The sequence below is a fragment of the Daphnia carinata genome, chromosome 1, assembly GCF_022539665.2.
Source record: "Daphnia carinata strain CSIRO-1 chromosome 1, CSIRO_AGI_Dcar_HiC_V3, whole genome shotgun sequence".
In the NCBI taxonomy this organism is placed as follows: Eukaryota; Metazoa; Arthropoda; class Branchiopoda; order Diplostraca; family Daphniidae; genus Daphnia; species Daphnia carinata.
The window spans coordinates 1,593,300-1,614,266 of record NC_081331.1 but is presented as its reverse complement, the minus strand read 5'-3'; the positions used below and the strand labels follow the sequence as shown (position 1 = coordinate 1,614,266).

The window sequence follows — 20,967 nt, the reverse complement described above, 5'->3', positions numbered from 1 at the left end:
CGGCGGGCCGCAGTCCGCCATTGTGTGGCCATTCACGCCGACACGAGGAGGAGGGGACAAAGCAAAAGGGATTCGAACTACATAGCGGCGGACGACCGTTGATGGCGACTCGCAAGCCTTCAGCCATCCAGCAAGCGGAGCAGTCGATTTACGATAAAGACGGCGCCGACTTGATCTTTTCTTTTTGTCCCACGTAAAAAGTGTATGGTAGTCCTATTTATTACGAGTACCACCTTATCTCTTTTCTCTCTCTCTCTCCTTGAAGGAAAAATGAAAGAATGAATTAATTTACCGGTTTACGGAATTAATTACAAAACAAAAAAGAACAAGAAGAAAAGAGAAGAGAAACATGGGCTATAATTACAATGTTGAGCCTCCATGAAACTATACGCAGCTGGCGCACTCGCCTCAACTGTTTTATGATCATCAAAATGTTTTTTTTTTCTTTTCCCATTCTCCGGCGTTTTTCGTCTCCTTTTCTTTTTCGTTTTTCTCTTTTAATTTTTTTTAATCAGCGGTTTTCATGCGAAACCATTTCTAACAACTTCATTAATTCCTTTAATGAGATATCCGAGCGGGCACCACACTGCAGATGACTTCATCATCCTTTTCCTCTTGTTCGTGGAACGCTGCAGTATGAACTGCTATTATTATTAAATACGCTAGACACACACGGGCCTTGCATTACATATTGCGTGTTCTATTCTCCTTGGCGTCCAACTCGCATATGAACACCATCGGTGAAAGCTCATCGCACACTGCAATTTTTTAAATAAATATATTTAGCGTCTACAAATTCGTTACACAACTAGAAAATGAGAATGGAATGACCAGAGAAAATGAAGTTCTATAGAAAAATACATCGCGATATTTAGTTCTACAGAGAATGAATAACCAGCATTTCAACCGAGAGATTGCGAGTACAAAAACATTTCTCAATTCCTTCTTTTTCGAAAGAATAATCATTCAAATTGTTAATAGAATAACAGGAAGAGAAAAAGGAATGTATGTCTTTGAAGGGAAAGAATGAAGAATACAGTAAGGGCCATCTACATCTAGAGTAATAATAATAACAAAATAATTTCGACGTATTCCATTTTGGGAAAACAAGGTATTCATAAATCGTTTCAGGCTCAAATGTACAAACTTGTATGCATAAAGGATAGGACAGTGCACGCGTAGTTATACACGTTACCGTGAAATATTAAAGACTCACAAGAGAGGACGAGATGGGCTACAACTCAAACGTTATTAACTCATTCACGAGCCTGTCCTACAGACATACATATATACATAGTGGAATAGCTATTCATCAAACATTATATAGCCAATGCTGTCCATTACGAGAAAATTGCCAGTGAATTGAAATTATATTCAGGGACATTTAGACGGATAAAAAAGACTATGCAGGCACACTGGATGTTTCTCTTTCATTCTTCTCTCTTTGACTCGTCCGTTTTTATTTCGAATCAAAAGAAATCCAAAAGAGAAGCAAAAAAAAAGAATTTCTTTTTTCGACGCCGCCATTAATTATAATAGAACCGTTTCATTCTACCCCGTGGATCCTTTTTTTTTTCTTATCTATTTTCAAGACCAACAGTGAGCTCAGTTTCTAGAGAACCCTGAAATGACATCTTGTACATTCCTCTCCGCTACCGACCGAGTAATATACACCGTCGTGTAGAGCAGTGGGAAGTAGAAAAAAAGAGCGTATCAAAAGAATCGAACCCACAAGAACAAAAGAAAAGGGCGAGCGTGATTGGCGACCCGTAGAATTCCATGGCGTACCTCATACGTCTATCGTTCATCGGTTAACCGGGACTGCTGCCCTGCTTTTGCTTTGATTCGAAGGCGCTATAAGTAGAAATGTAGACCGACGTGAGAGAAAAGTTAGGCGGAATGTAACGCACATTATATTGTTGGAACATTGAAATGTTGGTGGCTGGCGGCGGCGGCGGCGACGTCGGCGTTTATTGTAGGCGGCAAACTCGTCACGCAGTTTAAACGCCTCGTACTGTCTACATATTGTATGTAATAATAGCGACCGAAACGGATTTGGGGCTCGCGTCTCTTGTCTCTCTGTACGTTAAAAAAGAAAAGATGATCCATCATCGGTCGAGATGACTGTATAGCGGCGGCGGCAGGCAACCAACTGCAGCGACTCCAATTGATTTGAGGCGGTGCTGTTGTTGGCCAAGAAGAACAAAACAAGGGGGCCAATAAAAGAATATTTTAAAAACGAGGAGATTGAAGAGGGAAGACAAAAAAAAATGTTTTTACAACAATTCAATCAAAGACTGGTCAGAAAGTAACAGAAAAAGGCAGAGGCGAAAAGATTTACTAAGAAAATGTTGGGAGACTCTTTCAAGTCGAGTAGTCGGGGGGCCCACACAACAAAAGAAAAAAAAAAGGGAAAACCTTGTGTTCTTTTCAATCAGGCAAGCTCTTTTTGTGCGCGTATACGGGGGTCGTAACAGCAGACACAAAAGCTGTTGCCGCCCGCGTCAAAAGACTTGTCTTAACTACAAGGTAACAAGAAAGAATAACCAAAAGAGATGACCCCTCCTGGCTCTCTTTCTCTCTCACTCGATGTTACATATACAGTTGGTCTGTGTTACACACCGGGATCCTCCGCTGTGCGCTCCTCCTCTCTTCTTGGTAAAAAGGAAAAAACAATTTCAAACTGATTCTCACCTTTAAAAACTTTCACATTTTCCGTTCCATTCCCCCCTTTGAAGCCCTTAGACACACCTGGGTTCGAAACGGCCAACAACTCAATTAGCATTCCTGTCGAAATAAGTGTTGAACTGTTATTATGATTATTTCATTCCTTTTTTTTTTTTTTTTAATTTCTTTTTTTTCAGGTTTAAGGGGGTGTTTCAAGTTAGGTAAGAGAAGAAAGACCAATGGATGATTCAATCGTTGCCATACAGGTTTATTTATGTTTATTTTTTATTTTTTTGGCTTTTTAATAATTTTTTTTTAAAGAAAAAATTATTTTTACATCCAGGCCTCTTCCCTTTTTGAAATGATTATTTTGACTAGTTTGGGTTGAAAAGGGCAATGACATGGATATATAAAGCGAGGCGGCATCGTGCGCACATCGCTCTTTAGTTCCATCGTCTATACCTATAAGAGAGGAATAGCGACGGGGCGAGAGAGAGAGAGAGAGAGAGAGAGAGAGAGAGAGATTTAATTGAGTTGCTTCACGCCACATCTTTATACACGCTCGTAATGTATTTAGATGTTCATATATATACATGGGATTTGGAACGTCTTGAACGGATACTACCACAGCCGAGTGAGCTACATATATATACGTGTGTGCGCGCGCTGGATTCCTTATTCCCGTTTCCCTTCAATCTCACTCACTCTCTCGTGTTTCTCTTTTAAATACTTTGGAGATGGATGAGACACGGCGACACGCCTACTCAACGCCACGGGAAAATTAGATAAGCCCCGCGCGCAGCAGCAACAACAACACAACAGCGACGCGGTTCGCTTGTCTAAATACGCAAACAACACAAACAAAATAGCAACAAAAGAGGACAACGAGTCGAGTCTGTAACCAGCTCCACATATTATTTGGACAGACGCAACAAAACATGTATTTATATAGCCCATCAGGGATGTTTTTGTTTTTTTTGTTCTCTCCTATTTTGTTTTTATTGTTTTGTTTTTTAAATACTTTGAGTAGCCGACGAGTTGCGCGCTGTAATGTAACTGGTACGTTTATTTGGCGTAAACGCTTACAGGCAATCAACCCAAAACAAAACGAAAACGATTGCAAAGCGACGAACTGGCGGTGTTCGTTTACACGGGCGCTTCGTTTGGCAGCGTCCACTGATGATGAAGACGATCTAAGATTTTCTGCCCTAAAGAGACACGCAAAATTTGTATTATTGCTTCGAAATTTAATCTGCTCAAAGGACGGAGACTAGGCAAATAGCTGGCGGACGATGAGGGTTAGTTAAATGAGCTGATTTCTTTCCATCGATCATCTCATGCAAATGAATTTGTTGTCGTGATAATTGTGTCGAAATGGAAGCGGGACAGCAAAAGAGCGAAAATATTTTTAATTGACTTGAGGGGTATGAATCGATCTATTTCACTCGGTTTGTCTCGTCCCACCGACACAAGTCCTGCAGCTTTTGGCTAAGAAATAAACGCCAAATTCTCTCGTTTCTATCCACGTTTATTTCACGCAGGCGATTGTTAGTCGTTCTTTTATTTTTCATAGACACCATCCTGCACGCCATCCTGTGAAAAGGTAACCAACTATCTAAAGAACTTTCAATTTACCTCGTACCGCCATCTACGTAAAAAGGCCATCGGCATTGAACGACTCACGCCTATGACAATCCCCATATCTATATGGCAATCCTTCTCCGTTTGCGAATTTGCTAATGGAAATTTCAGTTTTGATCGCATTGTAGTACCCTTCTGCACTAGAATACATTACACATAAAAGATACAATATCTCACCCTACCCCTTTACGTTGAACAGGTGTCGATGAAAGGCAGCTTCGATTTTGATGTGTGACCCTGGCACAGTTGTTATCGCTCTCGCCTTGTAATTCGTTGTCTCGTGTACAATTTCCGCCACCTCCCGATCTCCGTGCACTCCATACACATCCCTCCCATGGCTTCCGATTCTAACAAGGTGGAGTCTTTTTGCACACACAGTGCATGCGAATAGTGTACGGCACATGAATAGTGCACGGTTCACATACAGTTCTATACCATGGTCGTAGCCATGGCGGAGTAAACTATAGTACCTTGCCTTACGCAACTGAAACGCCAGCTGCAATGGAGGCGTAACTGAAAATGACCCACACTGATTCTGGGACAAGGAAATAAGAAGGGGAGGGGGACGGAAAACGAATTTGTTCTGAATAATTATTTTTTCTTTTCCAATTTTCCTTTCCCTGACTCCTGGAAACTTGCATGGCTGTAGGTAATATGCAAGGACGCAGCGAAGCAGTGGCTCATATAGTGGGATGGGTGATCATTTTTCTCGCAGGATGGGTACACAAATTGTCAAACAAAAAAATCACGTATAAATTTGCAAACTGAACGTCGGACATTATTTCAAATATGTTTTCCTTGGTAGACAGCAGCAGTTATCTGAGAACGCCACGAATAAGAATCTCAGTTTGTCGTCTTTTTGTTTACCTCACGCTACAGGTATATGTAAATGCGAAAATGTTAAAACTAGAAATGACAATTCATCCAACTTCAGGCTGAATTCCATTCCATTTGTCAACTGTCACCAGGACAGCACTTCCATTGTGAATCGGATCGAATATCACCCACTCCCTTACCTTATAACCTCTTTGAAAATCAAATGAAAATACAATTCCTTTTCAGAAAAAACAAACAAAAGTGTAATCATTCCCAATTCAAATTTTCCGCCATCATCCCTGCACATGTGCAACAGTCAAGTTATTACTCGATGGGTGTTCAATAATCGCTGTGTCAGTCCGTTTGCATTTTCTAATAGAATTTGCTGACGAAAGGGTAGGCCGTTGGATAGTAGCTAGAGTAAGCATAGGCTGAATAAGGCACGAAAGGGAAAGCTGGGAGAACTGGAGCAACTGGAACAACAGCGTTATCGGGCAGGCCGTCCTGGTTCAAATCAACGCTCTTGTACTTGAGGTCATCAAGGAACTGCTGAGTGGGTGCGGGAACAGCGACAACCTGACGCTTCTTGCGGGAGCTCTCGGTGGCAACGGGAGCAGCAGCAACAGTGGGGTAGAAAGGATAAGAGTAGAAATATGGAGTGTGGTACGCCAATGGGGTAACAACATCAATGCTCTTCTCTTTCAACTCAAATTTGTTGGTATCAGCTGGGGTCTTGGCGGTGAGGTCAGCTTCAGCGGTGACGGTTTTTAATGTGGTCTTAGCTACCAAAGGAGCGGCAACAGCGGGCAATGCAGTTTGATAGAAAGGATAGTAAGGTGCGGTGTAGGGCAGAGCAGCCGGGTAGAAAGGGACCTGGCGCTTAGTGCGGCTGGCGGGCTCGTTGGCCTTCTTGGCCAGGGCCTCTTTTACCAACTTAGTGTGTTCAGCCTTAGCAGCAGCGACTTCGGGAGTATCTTCGGGAGCCACAGGCAGGTTGTTGGACAAAACGCGGAAGCCGAGAGCATCGGCAACGTAGTTTACGCGAACTTCCTTTCCTTGTGGTCCGAGGTAAGCGTAAGAGCCGGCTTGGTTTCCGTAAGCGTCGCGGTAGTTGGATGCAGTCTGTCCGGGGTAAGCATAACCGTAAGCGGCCTGGCCAAAAGCATCCTGGGAGTGATATTGGTTAGTGAAACCGGGATAGACGTAGCCACTGTAGCCAAGAGGGTAATACTGGGCAGAGGCACAAGCCAAGAAGACGCTAAGGATCTGTAAACGTACACGACCGTGTGTTAAAATAATTGTTTTGTTTTTTTAATTAGAATTTAAGTTGATTAGGATAATAGTGATTTACCAAGACGTTCATGTTGTTGCTCGTAGAGGACAGAACAGAAGACCAAGTGCCGAATGCAATTGGTGTCCATCTTTTTATACTCGAATTTCTTGCGAAATTTGACCACGGGCGATAGACTACTCCCTTTAATCTGAACAAGTCTTTTATGTATCCTTATTTGTTTCTTTCACGGTCAGCATTCACTTGTGTGAACGAATTGAAATAACCTTGAAAGTTGTGTCGATGGGTTGGAGTCATCTCTGCGTAAACACTATGTTCCGGTTTCTGGTTTTCGCGGTGACCACACCCAAATGCCTTGTGTATATTGATTACTTACATACACTGGCTTCTTTACTGATTCAATCTTGACACGCTTTAGTTTCACGTGATCGTGCTCACGGAGTTCGATTGCCAAAAAAGGACAAAATAAAAATGATATTTTTTTTAAGCCGTAAAGTTAATAGAATGATATTTACTTCACAAGCCAATATCTCATTGCAATAAAAGACTCTACCCTAATACTGCTTGAGGATGCTTTATCGCTAACTCTCTCCATCCTAACAAATTGGAACTCCAAAGAGTCATTCGTATGACATGGGCTAGAAATAAGATTCAATCCGTTATCTTTATTTCATTTGTTTACTCTACCATCAATTCGTAACAATAGCCCAAAATTAACGAATAGAGGAAGCATGCTTAAATGTTTTGCGACGATTATCGGGTATCCAAGTGAAATGCTACGCTTGTAAGGCTATCGTATACAAATACGTCAGGAGGTGTACGAGACGACATTGAAATGTTGTCGCTATGCTTTTCTACATTTACAACTAGGAAAAAACTTGTTCGTTTCAAAATTTAAGTACATAGAATTCAATTTGTATGCTGCAAATACAGGTTTATGATTACCGATCATATGTTTTGTCGATCAGTTATTGAAGGACTGCTTTTCCCCAATTAAAGCTGTATATATCAATTGAAACAAGCTGTGTTGAATGCATTCAGCGCGTTTTTTTGTTCGTTGCAAAAACCAATTTTATTTGATTACTAAAGTGAAAATTTGTTTTAGTGCTTGTCTCATCAACAAAACATCAAAACGATAGCTATTCAAAAGATCAAATTGTGACAGGAATCAGTAGGGGATCTATATTGACGTTGTCCAGCACATCAAGTCCGTCTAGTGGCATTTTAACCATAGAATCCGTTGACAAAAGGGTAGGTATGAGGATATGGGTAAGCGACAGGATTGTGATACGCCAAAGGAGTGACAACATCGAAGCTCTTCTCCTTCAAGTCGAACTTGTTAGTACTGGCTGGAGTCTTGGCAGCCAAATCAGCCTCAGCAGTGACGGTTTTCAATGTAGTCTTGGCGACCAATGGAGCTGGAGCAACGAACTGGGCACCGGGGTGGTAGAAACCCGTGCTGTAAGGCAAAAAGGGAACCTGTCGCTTCTTGCGGGAGCTCTCGGTAGCGACGGGGGCGGCAGCAGCAGCGGGGTAGAAAGGATAAGAGTAGAAATATGGAGTGTGGTACGCCAATGGAGTAACAACATCATAGCTCTTTTCCTTCAGATCGAATTTGTTGGTGTCAGCTGGAGTCTTGGCAGTCAAATCAGCTTCAGCAGTGACGGCCTTCACGGTGGTCTTAGCTACCAAAGGAGCGGCAACAGCGGGCAATGCGGTGTGGTAGAAGGGATAGTAAGGAGCGGTGTATGGCAGAGCAGCCGGGTAGACAGGAACCTGGCGCTTAGTACGGCTTGCGGATGCTGCTTCCTTTGGAGCTTGAAGAGCTGAACTTTAGCAGCAGCTACTTCAGGGGTCTCCTGAACGGGTTGGGGAGACTTGAGCTCGACAACGGGAGCCACGGGAGCAACAGGCAAGTCATTGGACAAAACGCGGAAACCTCTGTGATCAGCTGTGTATGAAACGCTGACGTGCTTGCCTTCCGGGTTGATGTAAGCGTAAGATCCTACTTGGTTTCCGGCAGCGTCACGGTAATGGGCAGCAGACTGTCCGGGGTGAGAGAAACCATACGAGGCCTGTCCGAGAACATCCTGGGCGTGGTATTGGTTGGTGAAACCGGGGTAGTAGCCAATTGGGTAGTACTGGGCAGAGGCACAAGCCAAGAAAACGCTAAGGATCTGTAAGGACAAATTTTATAATAAGTTTAAGTTGATGTCTATCTAATGTTTTTTTTTTTTTATGCTACATGTAATAAACAAAGACAATATGGCTTACCAAGACTTTCATTTTGACTGCTTGAATAGAACAGAAGCTGCAAATCAAGTGCCGAGTTTGATTCTCAATCGTCTTTTTATATGAAAAGTATGTAGCGTTATTCTGGATTTTTCTAACAAGGACTAGGCGTGGTACACTTGGTTTTGTTTGACGAAGATGAACTTCGTTTTTTGTTTTGTTGATTTCATGGTCAAACTAACGTTCTTGGGTGGATCCGCATTAACCTTGAAAAACCGGAGTATGTGTAGTTATCGCGCTTTTTTTTTTTTTGCTTTAGCAATTCCCCGCTTTTATTTTTTTCATGAGCCACACCCGTATCAGCGTGTGACACGTTTTGCGTGTGCCATCATTTTTTGAAACATTTTGTTTCTGAAATTGTTTTCAAATGTTCCGTTATGGTATTAATAAATCCCCAATTGCAAAGAGCTTCTCAAACAAGGACCTCAAAAATCATTTTGGTTTTATGACGTTTAAATGTTTTATTGATTGTCATTCAGCCGACTGTTAGGTCAATTTAATGTAAACTATAATATAAATGAGATAAACGTGGTGTATTACACGCCGTTGGAGGATAGCCTTTGCATTAATTGTAGACGATGCGTGTGTCAGAGTTGTGAAATCATGACATGATGTTTCTTGTGGCGATTTGCAAATATCCTTTCCTTAAGGCTATCTCTGAGAATGCCATCTGGAGGTATTGACGGTCAAGTGAGCGTTCTTAGTGAACGTCTTTGACGTGTACCTTCAAGTGGACTACCTGGATAGAGCCAATAGCTCGAGCGGAGGAAACGCCCTGTCTTGTTGGCACTGATTTTATCATTTCGAGTGACACTGTCTTCAGTGTATTGACTGATTGATTAGTTCAAAACTGAATTCTGAAAGCTTTCTTTCGTGTAGATTTCATTGCGAATGGCAGTTATCTAAAGAGGGTGACGTAAACAAGGACTCGCATTTATCAAACCAAAGTGACTACCGTTGGAATCTATCGCGTTTGAAAAAGACGGAATGCTTCCGGCTATTTATTGAGACCGTCACTAAATAGTGTGCAATTTTTAAAAATTAATTTCTGTCCATGTTTATTTGCCATGTTCTTTTGTAGAAACAATGACCTTTGCAGTACAGTTCGAAGAATCACGGGAGTCTTAACTGGTTTGTATAACAATGCCCATGGCTCTTATTCTTTAAAAAAATTAGTAATGACTAAAACCGGTTGATTTCATGGCAACTGCCCGTTCACTGTTATTTATGAGTACGTTGATCTTTTTACGTGGAACTGGTAACGGTGCCACTCGTCTAATATTCTCTGACCAACGCGATTACTTATCGCCTCTCATCTGCCATAAAATTCAAGATGCAATGTCTTTGATTTTGTGTAATGTTAACAATTGTATGGATATTCCGTCTTGTTGACATGTTCAAAGACAGTTCAACAAGCTACCACCAACTTTTCTTCCTTGGAAAAAAACAAAACAAAAACAAAAAACAAAATTGAAAGAATGTACACTAAATGGTAGAACTGCAAGGTGATCGGCACACGTCAAATGTTGGGTTGATAATCATATTCGGCTATAGGTTTTGTACGTTCTAATTGTCCAGATCAAGTGCTGTGTTACAAAACAATTCAACCATAGAATCCGTTAACGTAAGGATAGGGATAAGGGTAGAATGCTGAGTAAGCAAGGGGAGCAGTATAAACGGCTTTGTCGGGTTGACCATCCTTGTTCAAATCAACGCTGTTGTAAGCAAAATCCCTGAAGAACTGGCTGGTGGGAACGACAGTGACTTGGCGCTTCTTGCGTGAGCTCTCAACGGCGACGGGAGCGGCCGCAGCAGGTGCGGGTGCAGCAGCGACAAAGGGATAAGCGTGGGGGAAGGGGTAAACCAGAGGAGTAACAACATCATAGCTCTTTTCTTTCAAATCAAACTTGGTGGTGGCAGCAGGGGTCTTGGCGGACGGATCAGCCTCAGCAGTGACGGCCTTCACGGTGGTCTTAGCCACGAACGGAACGGGAGCAACTGCGGATGGGACGTACTTGAGTGTAGGAAAAGCAGCAGCGTAGTGGAAAGTTGGGTAAACGGGGAGAACAGCCTTGTCGGGTTGGCCGTCCTGGTTCAAGTCAACGCTCCTGTAGTGGAGATCATCGATGAACTGCTTGTTGGGCAAAACAGCGACGACCTGGCGCTTCTTGCGGGCGCTCTCAACGGCGACTGGGGCATCAGCAGCAACTGGGGCATCAGCAGGAGCGAAGTGATAGTTGTAAGTGTAGGGCAGGTGATAGGCAAGGGGGGTAACAACGTCGAAGCTCTTTTCCTTCAAGTCAAATTTGTTGGTGTCAGCTGGGGTCTTCGCGGTGAGGTCAGCTTCGGCGGTGACGGTCTTGAAGGTGGTCTTGCCTACCAAGGGAGCGGGAGCAACGTACCTAACAGCGGGAAGAGCGGCAGGGTAAACAGCCGAGGCGTAGGGAAAAGCTGCGGGGAAGAATGGAATTTGACGCTTCCTGCGTACGCTCTCAACCACGACGGGGGTTGCAACGGCAGTAGGTTTTCCTTCCTCATCAACGGCGTCAGCGGCAGCGGCGGCCTCCTTGTAGAGTTTGGAGAATTCAGTCTTGGCCGCAACGACTTCAGGGGTGTCCTGAACGGGCTCGGGAGCTTTCCATTCAACTTCGGCAGCGGGTGCAGCAGCTACTTTCGCTTCGACAACGACTGGGGCATCTTCCACTGGTGCAACTGGGGCAACAGGGGCTTCAACAACGGGGGCGACTTCGGCAACTGGGGCAACTGGAGCGTCAGCAACGGGAGCGGCTTCGACGGCTGGGGCGGATGCTGCGGCAGTTTCAGCTTCTTTGAACAGCTTGAAGAACTCGGCCTTAGCGGCAACTACTTCAGGTGTGTCCTGTACGGGCTCGGGTGCCTTACCGTCAAAAACGGGAGCCTTGCCTTCAAAAACGGGCGCTTTGCCTTCATCGATTGGAGATTGAGGCAGATCGTTGGACAGGACGCGGAAGCCCTGGCTATCAGCGACGTAGCTGACGCGGATTTCCTTTCCGTTGGGGTTGACGTAAGCGTAAGAGCCAACTTGGTTACCGAAAGGGTCGCGGTAGTTAGTAGCGGCCTGTCCTGGGTAAGCATAACCAAATGAAGCTTGACCTAGCGCATCCTGAGCGTGAAATTGGCTTGCAGTTGGAATGGGAACGCCGTAATAGCCATACGGCAAATACTGGGCAGAGGCGCAAGCCAAGAACAGGGCGACAATCTGAAGAGATATCAGAATGATTATTGTTTCTCGTTTTAAAAATGAATAAGAGAAATAGCTTACCAAAAGTTTCATGTTTGCTACTAGTAATTGAACAGGAGCTGAAGAACTAGTGTCGACTAGAATCGCACGTCTGCCTTTTTATACTAGCCATCTCTGGGCACACGCCGTGATTGTAGCATTGGCGGTCTTGTTTCGTCTTCCAATTTCCCGGACTAGCAGATTTCACGGCCAAAGTTTGAACATGGCCAAAAAGAATGGGGAAACAACCTTGGCAAGGTTTCTTACCCGCGATGCGCGTGTTAAGGCGGCCCATTCGCATCCTGACTAGCTGCTCCCTTGCTCCGGGCGAGAAGCCTGCAACTCGGATGGCCCAAAATGGACACACCCTCCCGCATCCAGCGTCTAACTTTCATTTGCCATTATTCTACATTATTTAAGATTTATTTTTATTTCGAAATAAATATCTGCTAGCTATAATATAACTACGAAACGAGCCACTGTGCATATCCAAGTATCTATATACGTTGTTATTTATCAAATCCGCTTGTGGGGAATTGGCTAGCAAGATTAATTATCCATCCATAACAATCACTTTCAAGACGGTAATCTTGCACTGAGCCAAAACGAAACGCCGAGAAGAAAGAAAAACAAAAGAAGACGCGAAGGTCGTTTGACGGACTTTCCGAAACTCGACTAGGGAATCTTCCTTTTAGTTTTTGAGGACGCCATCGAAAAGGCAATGAACGACTCCACCCAGATACAAGCCCGCTAGATCCGTTCACTCATCGGCTCATGCCGCGAACTATAAATGCAGGTAAGTATGTAGATGACACTTTCAAGGTTATGCCGATCAAAATCAATCGTCTACTGTTCTAGAACTGTTTATACTATGTTTTGCGACTGGAATTCTAATGTCACCATCCTTTCCTTTTTAAGACGATGGAAAAGTGATAAAAAGCTTCTCCTTTTACGATAATAACAAGATGTGTGCATACATCAAGGCAAGGTTTATGCCTGGGATTCACGTCTCAAAACAAACTAACAACGTAAGAGCGTTTCGGGTTGAATCGCAATCTATTGGAATGGAAGAATGTGAACGGGAAAACGTTTTAATCGAAAGTTGTGCTCCATTCGTTCGACTTTCTGGATACATTTCCCCTTTCCGATGAGAAGGATGAGATTGTAAGATTCAAGTTTCTCGCCGAGAGATGAGATGGGGAAAATTCCGTTTGATAAAATCGAATTTACATGTGAAAACAATTAGCGAAACGTGTTTCTTCCTGCGAGTTATCTCAATTCGGCGCAAATGGCGCAATGTACGAGAGCCTTTGTGTTGTTTGGCTCCAGCAACTTGCCGGCCTTGAGACTGAACAAGTTATCTTGCACCAGCATGGTATCTTCCTCGTGGCGCTTAAAGGAAGAAGAACGTTTTGGTCGATAGTAAAAATGAAATCATTTCAAGTCTGGGATACTGGCAGTTGTAGCAAGACCACACCCTTCACGTGGCAGTGTTTCCGGCATTCAAATTACATTCGCCAGAATTTATGAGATTCCAGTTAAGCAATATGCAATATCGCCTAACTACCCTAGGCGGGATGGTCCTTGACAAAAGAACTGTGAGACTGGCATTATCTAAAACAGTGCCATTGTTAAAGGCTAAATTACACCATAAACATAGCGCGAGACCTTCTGCAGTGAGCAACCCCCTTGATCTCACACGTTTGTTTCAGAAAAGGAAAACGAAATTTGCATCCGACTTTGGAAGAATTTGGGGCACTTTCAATTTTTTTTAACGTTATCGCATAAAGGAGTCTCGTAATCTGAACCACATTTGCCTAGTTTATTGCTTTTTGCAACAGTCGGCCTGTGATGGAGGCAGAGTAAAGATTTAGGAAGTAAAGGGTAGGGATTATGACTGTTGCCTTGAAAATGAGTCGCCTTGAAATTAAGTATGTTGCTTACTTAACCTCCTTGCTTCTACCTGCCCTAGGTGATTTTTTAGGGGCAGTAGAAAGGCCTAGAAAGCAATTAGCAGAGAATTGCGAAGCTATGCCGCTAGGCTTGCGGCGTATATAAGCTGACAATTTCCCTTCATTTTCGATATTCATTTTTCACCTTTGCTCTAGATAACATCACATTTCAAGATGACTGGCCGCGGCAAAGGAGGTAAAGGATTGGGAAAAGGAGGCGCCAAGCGGCATCGCAAAGTTCTGCGCGACAACATTCAAGGTATCACCAAGCCGGCCATTCGTCGTCTTGCCCGTCGTGGTGGCGTTAAGCGTATCTCTGGTTTGATCTACGAAGAAACTCGTGGTGTCCTAAAGGTTTTTCTTGAAAATGTCATCCGAGATGCTGTTACCTACACTGAGCACGCTAAACGCAAAACCGTAACTGCCATGGACGTCGTCTACGCTCTTAAACGTCAGGGCCGCACCCTTTACGGATTCGGCGGCTAATCATCTCGTCGATATTTTCTGCTCAACCTTATTGTAACTTTTTCATTTTCTGACTTGACAACGGCTCTTATCAGAGCCACAATGGTCGAACGGAAAGATCGATTTACCGTCGGTATTGCCCTATGTTTCTTTTTATGTTCATGTTTTTCTCTATCTGCGCGTCTGCGGATTAATTTTATCGCCTAGTCAAACTTGTTATCGTTAAACAAAGAAAGTTCTTTATTATCGTAATGGCCAAGCATGTGAACCTTTTGGGACCATTCCGGTGTTTCACGGCGAGTGTTCAAGAATGCGCGCAATTGGCATTGCCGTTCGAATCCTAGTAGTTTTGCTATTATGGCATGGTGAGGCGTCAACCGCGGACAAGGCCAGCATATCTGAAACGAGTTTGAATGTTACGGAAACGACAAGCTGTAAGCATTCAAGGATTTTGTTCTCACAATACTCTGTTTTATAACTGTTTTAATACTGCAATAGTTTGCGGTGGTTTTGTCACCCATTCATTCGGTAACATCACGTCTCCGAAGTATCCGTCTAACTACGATGATATGCTTAATTGCAAATGGCATTTTCTTGTCCAACCTTCCCATAGGATTCTTTTCCAATTCTACAAGTTGTTCAGTACTGAGCATGGATATGACCGTGTTTCTGTATGAAGAGATTTTTAAAGTTTTCATAATTGAATGCCATCGGCCTAAGTGTTGAAATATCTTTAGATTTATGATGGAATCTCTAATTCAGCTCGGTTGATTGTCGAACTTTCTGGGAATGCTAGTTTGAGCCAGATTTTCACGACTACCTCCAATACAGCAACTGTTCGCTTCACTACTGACAATAGCTTAAACTTTCCTGGGTTTGCGCTTTACTATTCTATGGATCCTATTCCAGCGTGTGGAGGCGTGCTGTACACAGATGGTACTATTGAGACTCCAGATTTCCCGGCACACTATCCATCATCAGCCAAATGTCGATGGGTTATTACAGCTGAAATTGACAAACGAATTGAAATTACCTTCGAGTCTTTTCAGACGGAACCTGGAAGAGATTTCTTAACGGTTGGGCTAGATCAAACTTGACTGATAAACAAATACTTAATATCCTTTTTTTTTTTTTCAGATAATGGATCCGCTGACAGATTTACCTTTGTTGATTCATTCCGGTTTTAGTTTGCCGGAAACGTTGATTTCTCCATCCAACCAACTTATTTTGATATTTCAATCAGATCATGTCATTAATCAACCTGGGTTTGAACTGAGTTACAAGATAATATAAATCATTTTCACTTCATTTGTTAAATCACTATTTAGAAATATATAAATGGCTAAGTGATGTTTATTAAATTGTTCAAATGTATTGTTTTTCAAATTTTTTTTATTGGCTTTGACTACAAAACATACTCAAATTAAACAATTTCACAAATACCTCCAGCAGCTGCAATGGCATCCTTAAGCTTCTCTGCCTCTTCTTTAGGAATATCAGCTCGAACAACTGCAGGGAGTGTTTCAACAAACTTCTTGGCCTATTCAAGGGGAATTGTTACCTAACTAGTATAATGAAAATAAAATCTAATACTTTACTTGTACGAGGTTCATTCCTTCCACAATATTTTTAATTTCCTTAATCAAGGCAATTTTCTTAGCTTCATCATACTTTGTAAGTTTGACTGTAAAAATTGTCTGAGCTTTGGCCTTAGGTGCTTCTTCTTCCTCCTGCAAAAAAAAATATATGTATACATATATTATGAGTTTAGCCTATGACTCATCTGAAAAATGCTACGTCTTTTGGTTGAGCTGGGGCAGCAGCAGGACCTGCACCATATGCCATAACTGGGGCATCTGGGATTTTAAGGGTTGTTTTTAAGACTTGATTTAGTTCTGCAACTTCGATGAGAGTTAACTGCGAAATATCACTAACGATCCTTTGTATTTTTTCGGCTGATGCTGCTTGAGTTAACGTCCGGAACCGAATGCTGCTGGACACTAAGGCCTTTGATCTATTTTTTAAATTATTATTTTATTGTACCAGATTATAGACAGAAAACGCACTGCATACCTTGCAATAGATCGCAAATAAAACATTTTTGTGGAGATCATTTTTGTTAATTACTTCGGCGAGTGTCACGTTTTACAGCCAAGGAGGTGGCAGACGAAAAAATCAATGCATCTTTGAATGTAGTTAGCGTAGTTGATAAAACATTAGGTCACAACAAAAGTTTTGAAATTGAGAACCACGTACCTTTGAGCACGTCTTCGAATAAAAAAGAATATTTCCACTTTTTTTTTTATTTTTTTCTTCTTATTCTTTTGTAATAGATCAAAATATTTTTGCATTTTAAAAGTGAGAAGTAAATGACCCCCAGATGGCACTGAATGATCGAATTTCGTTAAAAAATAGAGGAAAGAAAAAAACACTGTCGCAACAAGGAGGCGAAATCAGTGACGGATAAAATTCAATATGCAAGATTCTCTTACTTCCCCGTCGAATAAAAAAATGAATATTTGTTCATATTATTTTATTTTGTTTTACTTCTTTTCATCCCCCCTGGTCTCAGATGCCTATGGTAAAACAATGTCACTAAACACTATTAAAAACTTTTCTAATATGTTTGTTATTTACAGGTTACAGATTAAGAGTAGATTTGATAAATAATGGTCCAGCTGTTCTGGATGCTAATATAACCTTCACAGTAAAGTTGTCCAATCCTTCCGGGGTTATTCCGTCTGGTCCTTTCTACTGTATATTTTATGATGAACTTGGACTGTCATTTACAGTAAGCTAATTTGTAAGAATAACACTAAAATGGATCGGTATACTAATCATTGATCTAAATGCAGACAGAAACCTTGAATGCTGTAATATTCAACTATACAGTCAGCTATCCAAGTTCTCATTACAAAAAAGGCAATTACAGGATGGATGTTACAGTTTATAAGCAAGAATATATATTCCCCATGCCTCAAGGATCAGCTACTACCAAATTTGAGCTTACCGGTATTGGTATTTAGTATGATTTCAGACACCCTTAATAAATAGTAATTTATTCTGCAGAAACATTGAATGGACATATAGCTGCCATCCAGAAAAATTCTTCTCAGCATGTGTCACCCCACTTTGTTTCAACAGGGGAAGAAACACAACTTGTGGTTAAATTTCATGACCCTGAAGACTTTCTTAGTCAAGCCCAAGATCTAGTATTTTATTGGTTTGTGAATGATGTCAATTATGGTACTACGAAAACACCAGTTTTAAAGTTCAACTTCACAGAAGTTAAAAATCATACTGTTATGGTTGATGTGTATGCAACATTTGCTGTACCAACAACAACTAGTATGTCTGCATTTATTTTAGTTTATTTATCACTTTTTAAAGAATTAGTGAATGTAAAGCATATTTATTCCATTAGGTACAACAACAACTACTACCACGACGACGACGACAACAACCACAACAACTACGACGACGACGACGACTCCACCATCAACAACAACGTCGACAACGGTTCCAACTGTGTTGCCTACGGTGACACCCGAAACCTCGTCGTTGATAACTCCGTCAAGAAACGTTTCTCTCGCTCTGAGCAAACGTAGATCCGGCTATATTCATTATCAGCGTTTCATCGGCTACAAGGTTGCTCTGTTTACTTTGGAACTGCAAGCTCGAGGTAGGTCATTTTACATTTGTTGTAAAGCCATAAGGTTGACAGTTCCATCTCCCGAAATCGCAGACCCCGTTAGTAATGTGTCTATTCACGGAAATAATTGGCTCAAGCACGGCGACATAATGAACATGAACATATCGTGCAATGGATCAGCCCCGTTCTACTACTGCTGGGCGTTTGACGGGTTTATGAACGAAACAAGTAATGAAAAAGGACGGGATGTTATCTTAAAGAAATTGTATAATAGAACTGTATTTTCTCTAGCTAATGCAAGCTGCGAACTGCCCATCAAAACAAATAACTGCGAACTCCAGCTGCTGCACTATTTCAGTAGCCCTGGCCAGTATATTCTGCCCGTCGTTTTGTATAATCAAGTATTTTACCAAGTGATTCCCCTCAAAGTCAACATTTATGAAGGTATTTCCCTATCGACTTAAAAATAGTTGACAAAGAGGAGTCCGATACAATGTTGACGGAAATCCGTTTTTAGCTGACCGTAAAGCGCAACTCTCACTCGTGGTTGTTCCAATCGCATCGGCCTGTGTCGCCATCGTCAGCATTGCGTTTGGTATTGGACTTTACTTTTACACCCGCCGCAAGTACGTCCAATAATTTACCTTATCTTGCATTATTCTTCATTTAATTCGACAACATTTAATTCATTTCATAACTATTTGTAGCTTAAGAATAGAAGTGGCCGATTTTGATTTCGAAGAGGAAGAAGCACCGGAAATGTCTTTTTCTGAACGTCTTCGATCTTCCGTACTTCAGTACTGGTCTGGTCTGAAGGGCCAAACTCCTCCGGCCAATTCTAGTTACCAGAACATAACATTTGACTAAGTTCGCAAGTCGCCTTTTTTTTTTTTTTTTTTTTCTTTTCCTTTCTTTAAAAGTAAGCGAACGTCAATCTCTCCACCGCCTCTATTGTCGACTTTAATCTCGTCATTCCCTTCGGTCGTTTCCGCCTCGCCATTTTTTATGTTGTTGTTGCCAATGATTTTCGCCATCGCAACGTTGCAGTAGATATCTTTTGGGTTTCTCGTCATTTTCGCCTTGACCCCGGCGCAATCCAAACATCAACTACATCTTTCTTATATTATTATTATTATTATTATTATTAAAAGCCTGTGATAATGGCATCAGAATGTAATGGGTCCTTCTACCTGTCGTCCTCTCTCCCATAACCCACGTCACGTAAAAAAAAAGAAGGAACCTGCAATCCCACAAAGAATAAAACGTAAAATGCAAATTGACGTTTTCTTTTCGTAAAAATAACGAATGATTGCGTATTCCATAGATGGCGTTTGCCACTCCCGAACGTTAGAAAAGAAAAATGTAATCCAAACAGAAATCGCATCCGTGACTGTGTTCACCGTGATTTATGACTAGCCCGTCAGAAATGCCTGATTAGAAAAAGAGGATTAGGGAGTGGAGGTAGCAAAGACCGTAAGGAAGTAAACCTGGCGGGCACGTTGCAGCGCAAATGACAAACGACGGTAAGATACAGGTCGCCATTTGTCGGCCCCGCTAAGAAGGGACAACAAGTTCGTTTTCTTCTTCGTCTTGTTCGCTTTTTTGTTGTCGAATTCTCACGACGAGGGTATGTTTACTGTTATGCAAAATGAAAAAAAAAAAAGAGATGCGAAGGAAGAACCAAAGATCGAAAGCCCATCCATTCATGTCTCTGATGTCATCCTTTCAAGTCACATCCATCAGCGAGAAAATTCCCCTGGAACCTTCATTTTCTTCTCCTCTTATTTCCTCCCCACCCCCCCAGACTCACCAGATGATGCACACAAAACACATCCTACGTGTGAGAAATAAAAAATATAAATTTTCGTACAGAAAACAAAAATTTTGTATTGTGTTGGCCGATCGACCGCGCGCTATTCCCTTTTTTTTTTTCTTTTTTTTTTTGAAATTTATTGCGCCGCGGCGTGTGTCAGCCGCGCGCACGGACCAAAATATATACCTGTGCCGATCATAGCGCAGCGTGCCTTTTTAACATCAGCAGCAACCCCACAGTCACGACCTTGCGGGAGTCGAGCGGCAAAAAATAAAAATAATAACGTCTACGTGGAATCTAATCATCGTTATCATGATTCGTGAACTCCACCTGGAAATTAGCTTTTTTTTCCCCTTTTAAATGGCCAAAAATTCAAATGTTTGTCGAATGTTTCAACAATAAGAAGGAAAAAAAAAGGTCTGGCTTGGCTATTGACTGCTGTTGGAAACACGATTCCTCCAATAGCCAGTCAGGACATATATATATATATATATACACTGACGTGCATATGAAATCTAATGGTAATAATAATTACATGGGTATCTTTTTCTATATTCGCCTTCTGGGTTTCTTTGTCTGATACTTATGGCCCTCCTCTTCTTGCCCAATCGTCATTATATTTCTCCTCTTCCAACGAGAGTTGATCGTCTATATATCGTCGATATTGAATTACACATTCAAAGTGCGCTTGCATGCGTCGTGCAGGTCATCATCATCATCATCGCATCAGTAGCAACAGGCTGGCCCAGCCCAGCTCACGCATACATTATACACACTCTGACTGCATTCCTCTTCTATTCTAGAAGCTTTACGTGCGCAATCGAATTTCTCGACAGGTCTACGTATTGTATTTCATGTCCATATCCTATCCCGGGCTACTGCAGCGTGCAATATGTGCGTCCGTTTTGTTCCTTCATTTTATTCGTTTATTTAGAACGAATAGCGAAAACATCTCATGCGGGATATATTTGATTTTGTATTTCACGGCATTTCTCTTTTGTCTGTGTGTCTGTACACGAAAAACCCACAGACGGTACACACACACAGAGATGGTACGTACATGATAAGACACACCAACAACAATAATAAACCCGTTCTGCGTTAAGAACCCAGAACGAA

The 20,967-nt window shown here is 42.0% G+C and overlaps 7 protein-coding genes across 10 annotated transcripts in view; 3 read left to right on the top strand and 4 right to left on the bottom strand.

The window, feature by feature from the left end:
* LOC130692189 (prominin-like protein) overlaps positions 1 to 10,294 on the bottom strand; it is a 72,280-nt gene extending 61,986 nt beyond the window's left edge. For all 3 annotated transcript variants that reach the window (XM_059497549.1, XM_059497551.1, XM_059497550.1), the window contains exon 1: positions 10,156 to 10,294. The gene's annotated coding sequence lies outside the window, so the exon portion shown is untranslated. The remainder of the gene's footprint in view (positions 1 to 10,155) is intronic.
* LOC130692188 (uncharacterized) lies at positions 5,364 to 8,810 on the bottom strand. Its single transcript, XM_057515265.2, is given in 5 exon segments — positions 5,364 to 6,390; positions 6,476 to 6,627; positions 7,645 to 8,229; positions 8,232 to 8,592; positions 8,690 to 8,810. Coding segments are annotated over 5 exon segments (2,004 nt in total). The 5' UTR covers positions 8,702 to 8,810; the 3' UTR covers positions 5,364 to 5,496.
* Positions 10,163 to 12,161, bottom strand: LOC130692529 (fibrous sheath CABYR-binding protein-like). Of its 2 annotated transcripts, XM_057515658.2 has the most exons (3): positions 12,009 to 12,161; positions 11,074 to 11,945; positions 10,163 to 10,674 (listed from the first exon to the last, which is right to left on the bottom strand). In XM_057515658.2, exons 1-3 carry the CDS (start codon positions 12,018 to 12,020, stop codon positions 10,311 to 10,313), a joined length of 1,248 nt encoding a protein of 415 aa, XP_057371641.1. In that variant the 5' UTR covers positions 12,021 to 12,161; the 3' UTR covers positions 10,163 to 10,310. The 2 variants fall into 2 exon arrangements, with proteins under 2 accessions (XP_057371641.1, XP_057371640.1); XM_057515657.1 differs by having other exon boundaries at positions 10,163 to 11,945; positions 12,009 to 12,160.
* A 1,880-nt stretch (positions 12,162 to 14,041) lies between these two features.
* Positions 14,042 to 14,486, top strand: LOC130692553 (histone H4). The gene has a single exon (XM_057515700.2). It carries the CDS (start codon positions 14,093 to 14,095, stop codon positions 14,402 to 14,404), a length of 312 nt encoding a protein of 103 aa, XP_057371683.1. The 5' UTR covers positions 14,042 to 14,092; the 3' UTR covers positions 14,405 to 14,486.
* A 12-nt stretch (positions 14,487 to 14,498) lies between these two features.
* On the top strand, positions 14,499 to 15,689 carry LOC130692543 (deleted in malignant brain tumors 1 protein-like). Its single transcript, XM_057515677.2, has 4 exons — positions 14,499 to 14,817; positions 14,882 to 15,054; positions 15,121 to 15,459; positions 15,521 to 15,689. Exons 1-4 carry the CDS (start codon positions 14,694 to 14,696, stop codon positions 15,674 to 15,676), a joined length of 792 nt encoding a protein of 263 aa, XP_057371660.1. The 5' UTR covers positions 14,499 to 14,693; the 3' UTR covers positions 15,677 to 15,689.
* Positions 15,690 to 15,760: 71 nt separating this feature from the next.
* Positions 15,761 to 16,615, bottom strand: LOC130692547 (large ribosomal subunit protein bL12m-like). Its single transcript, XM_057515685.2, has 4 exons — positions 16,457 to 16,615; positions 16,181 to 16,397; positions 15,982 to 16,113; positions 15,761 to 15,923 (listed from the first exon to the last, which is right to left on the bottom strand). Exons 1-4 carry the CDS (start codon positions 16,495 to 16,497, stop codon positions 15,807 to 15,809), a joined length of 507 nt encoding a protein of 168 aa, XP_057371668.1. The 5' UTR covers positions 16,498 to 16,615; the 3' UTR covers positions 15,761 to 15,806.
* Positions 16,616 to 16,788: 173 nt separating this feature from the next.
* LOC130692554 (transmembrane glycoprotein NMB-like) lies at positions 16,789 to 19,311 on the top strand. The gene is made up of 9 exons (XM_057515701.2): positions 16,789 to 16,964; positions 17,023 to 17,174; positions 17,239 to 17,395; positions 17,453 to 17,731; positions 17,808 to 18,065; positions 18,129 to 18,263; positions 18,327 to 18,479; positions 18,553 to 18,661; positions 18,743 to 19,311. The coding sequence occupies exons 1-9, from the start codon at positions 16,859 to 16,861 to the stop codon at positions 18,900 to 18,902; spliced, it is 1,509 nt and encodes a 502-aa protein (XP_057371684.1). The 5' UTR covers positions 16,789 to 16,858; the 3' UTR covers positions 18,903 to 19,311.
* Positions 19,312 to 20,967: the final 1,656 nt, after the last annotated feature.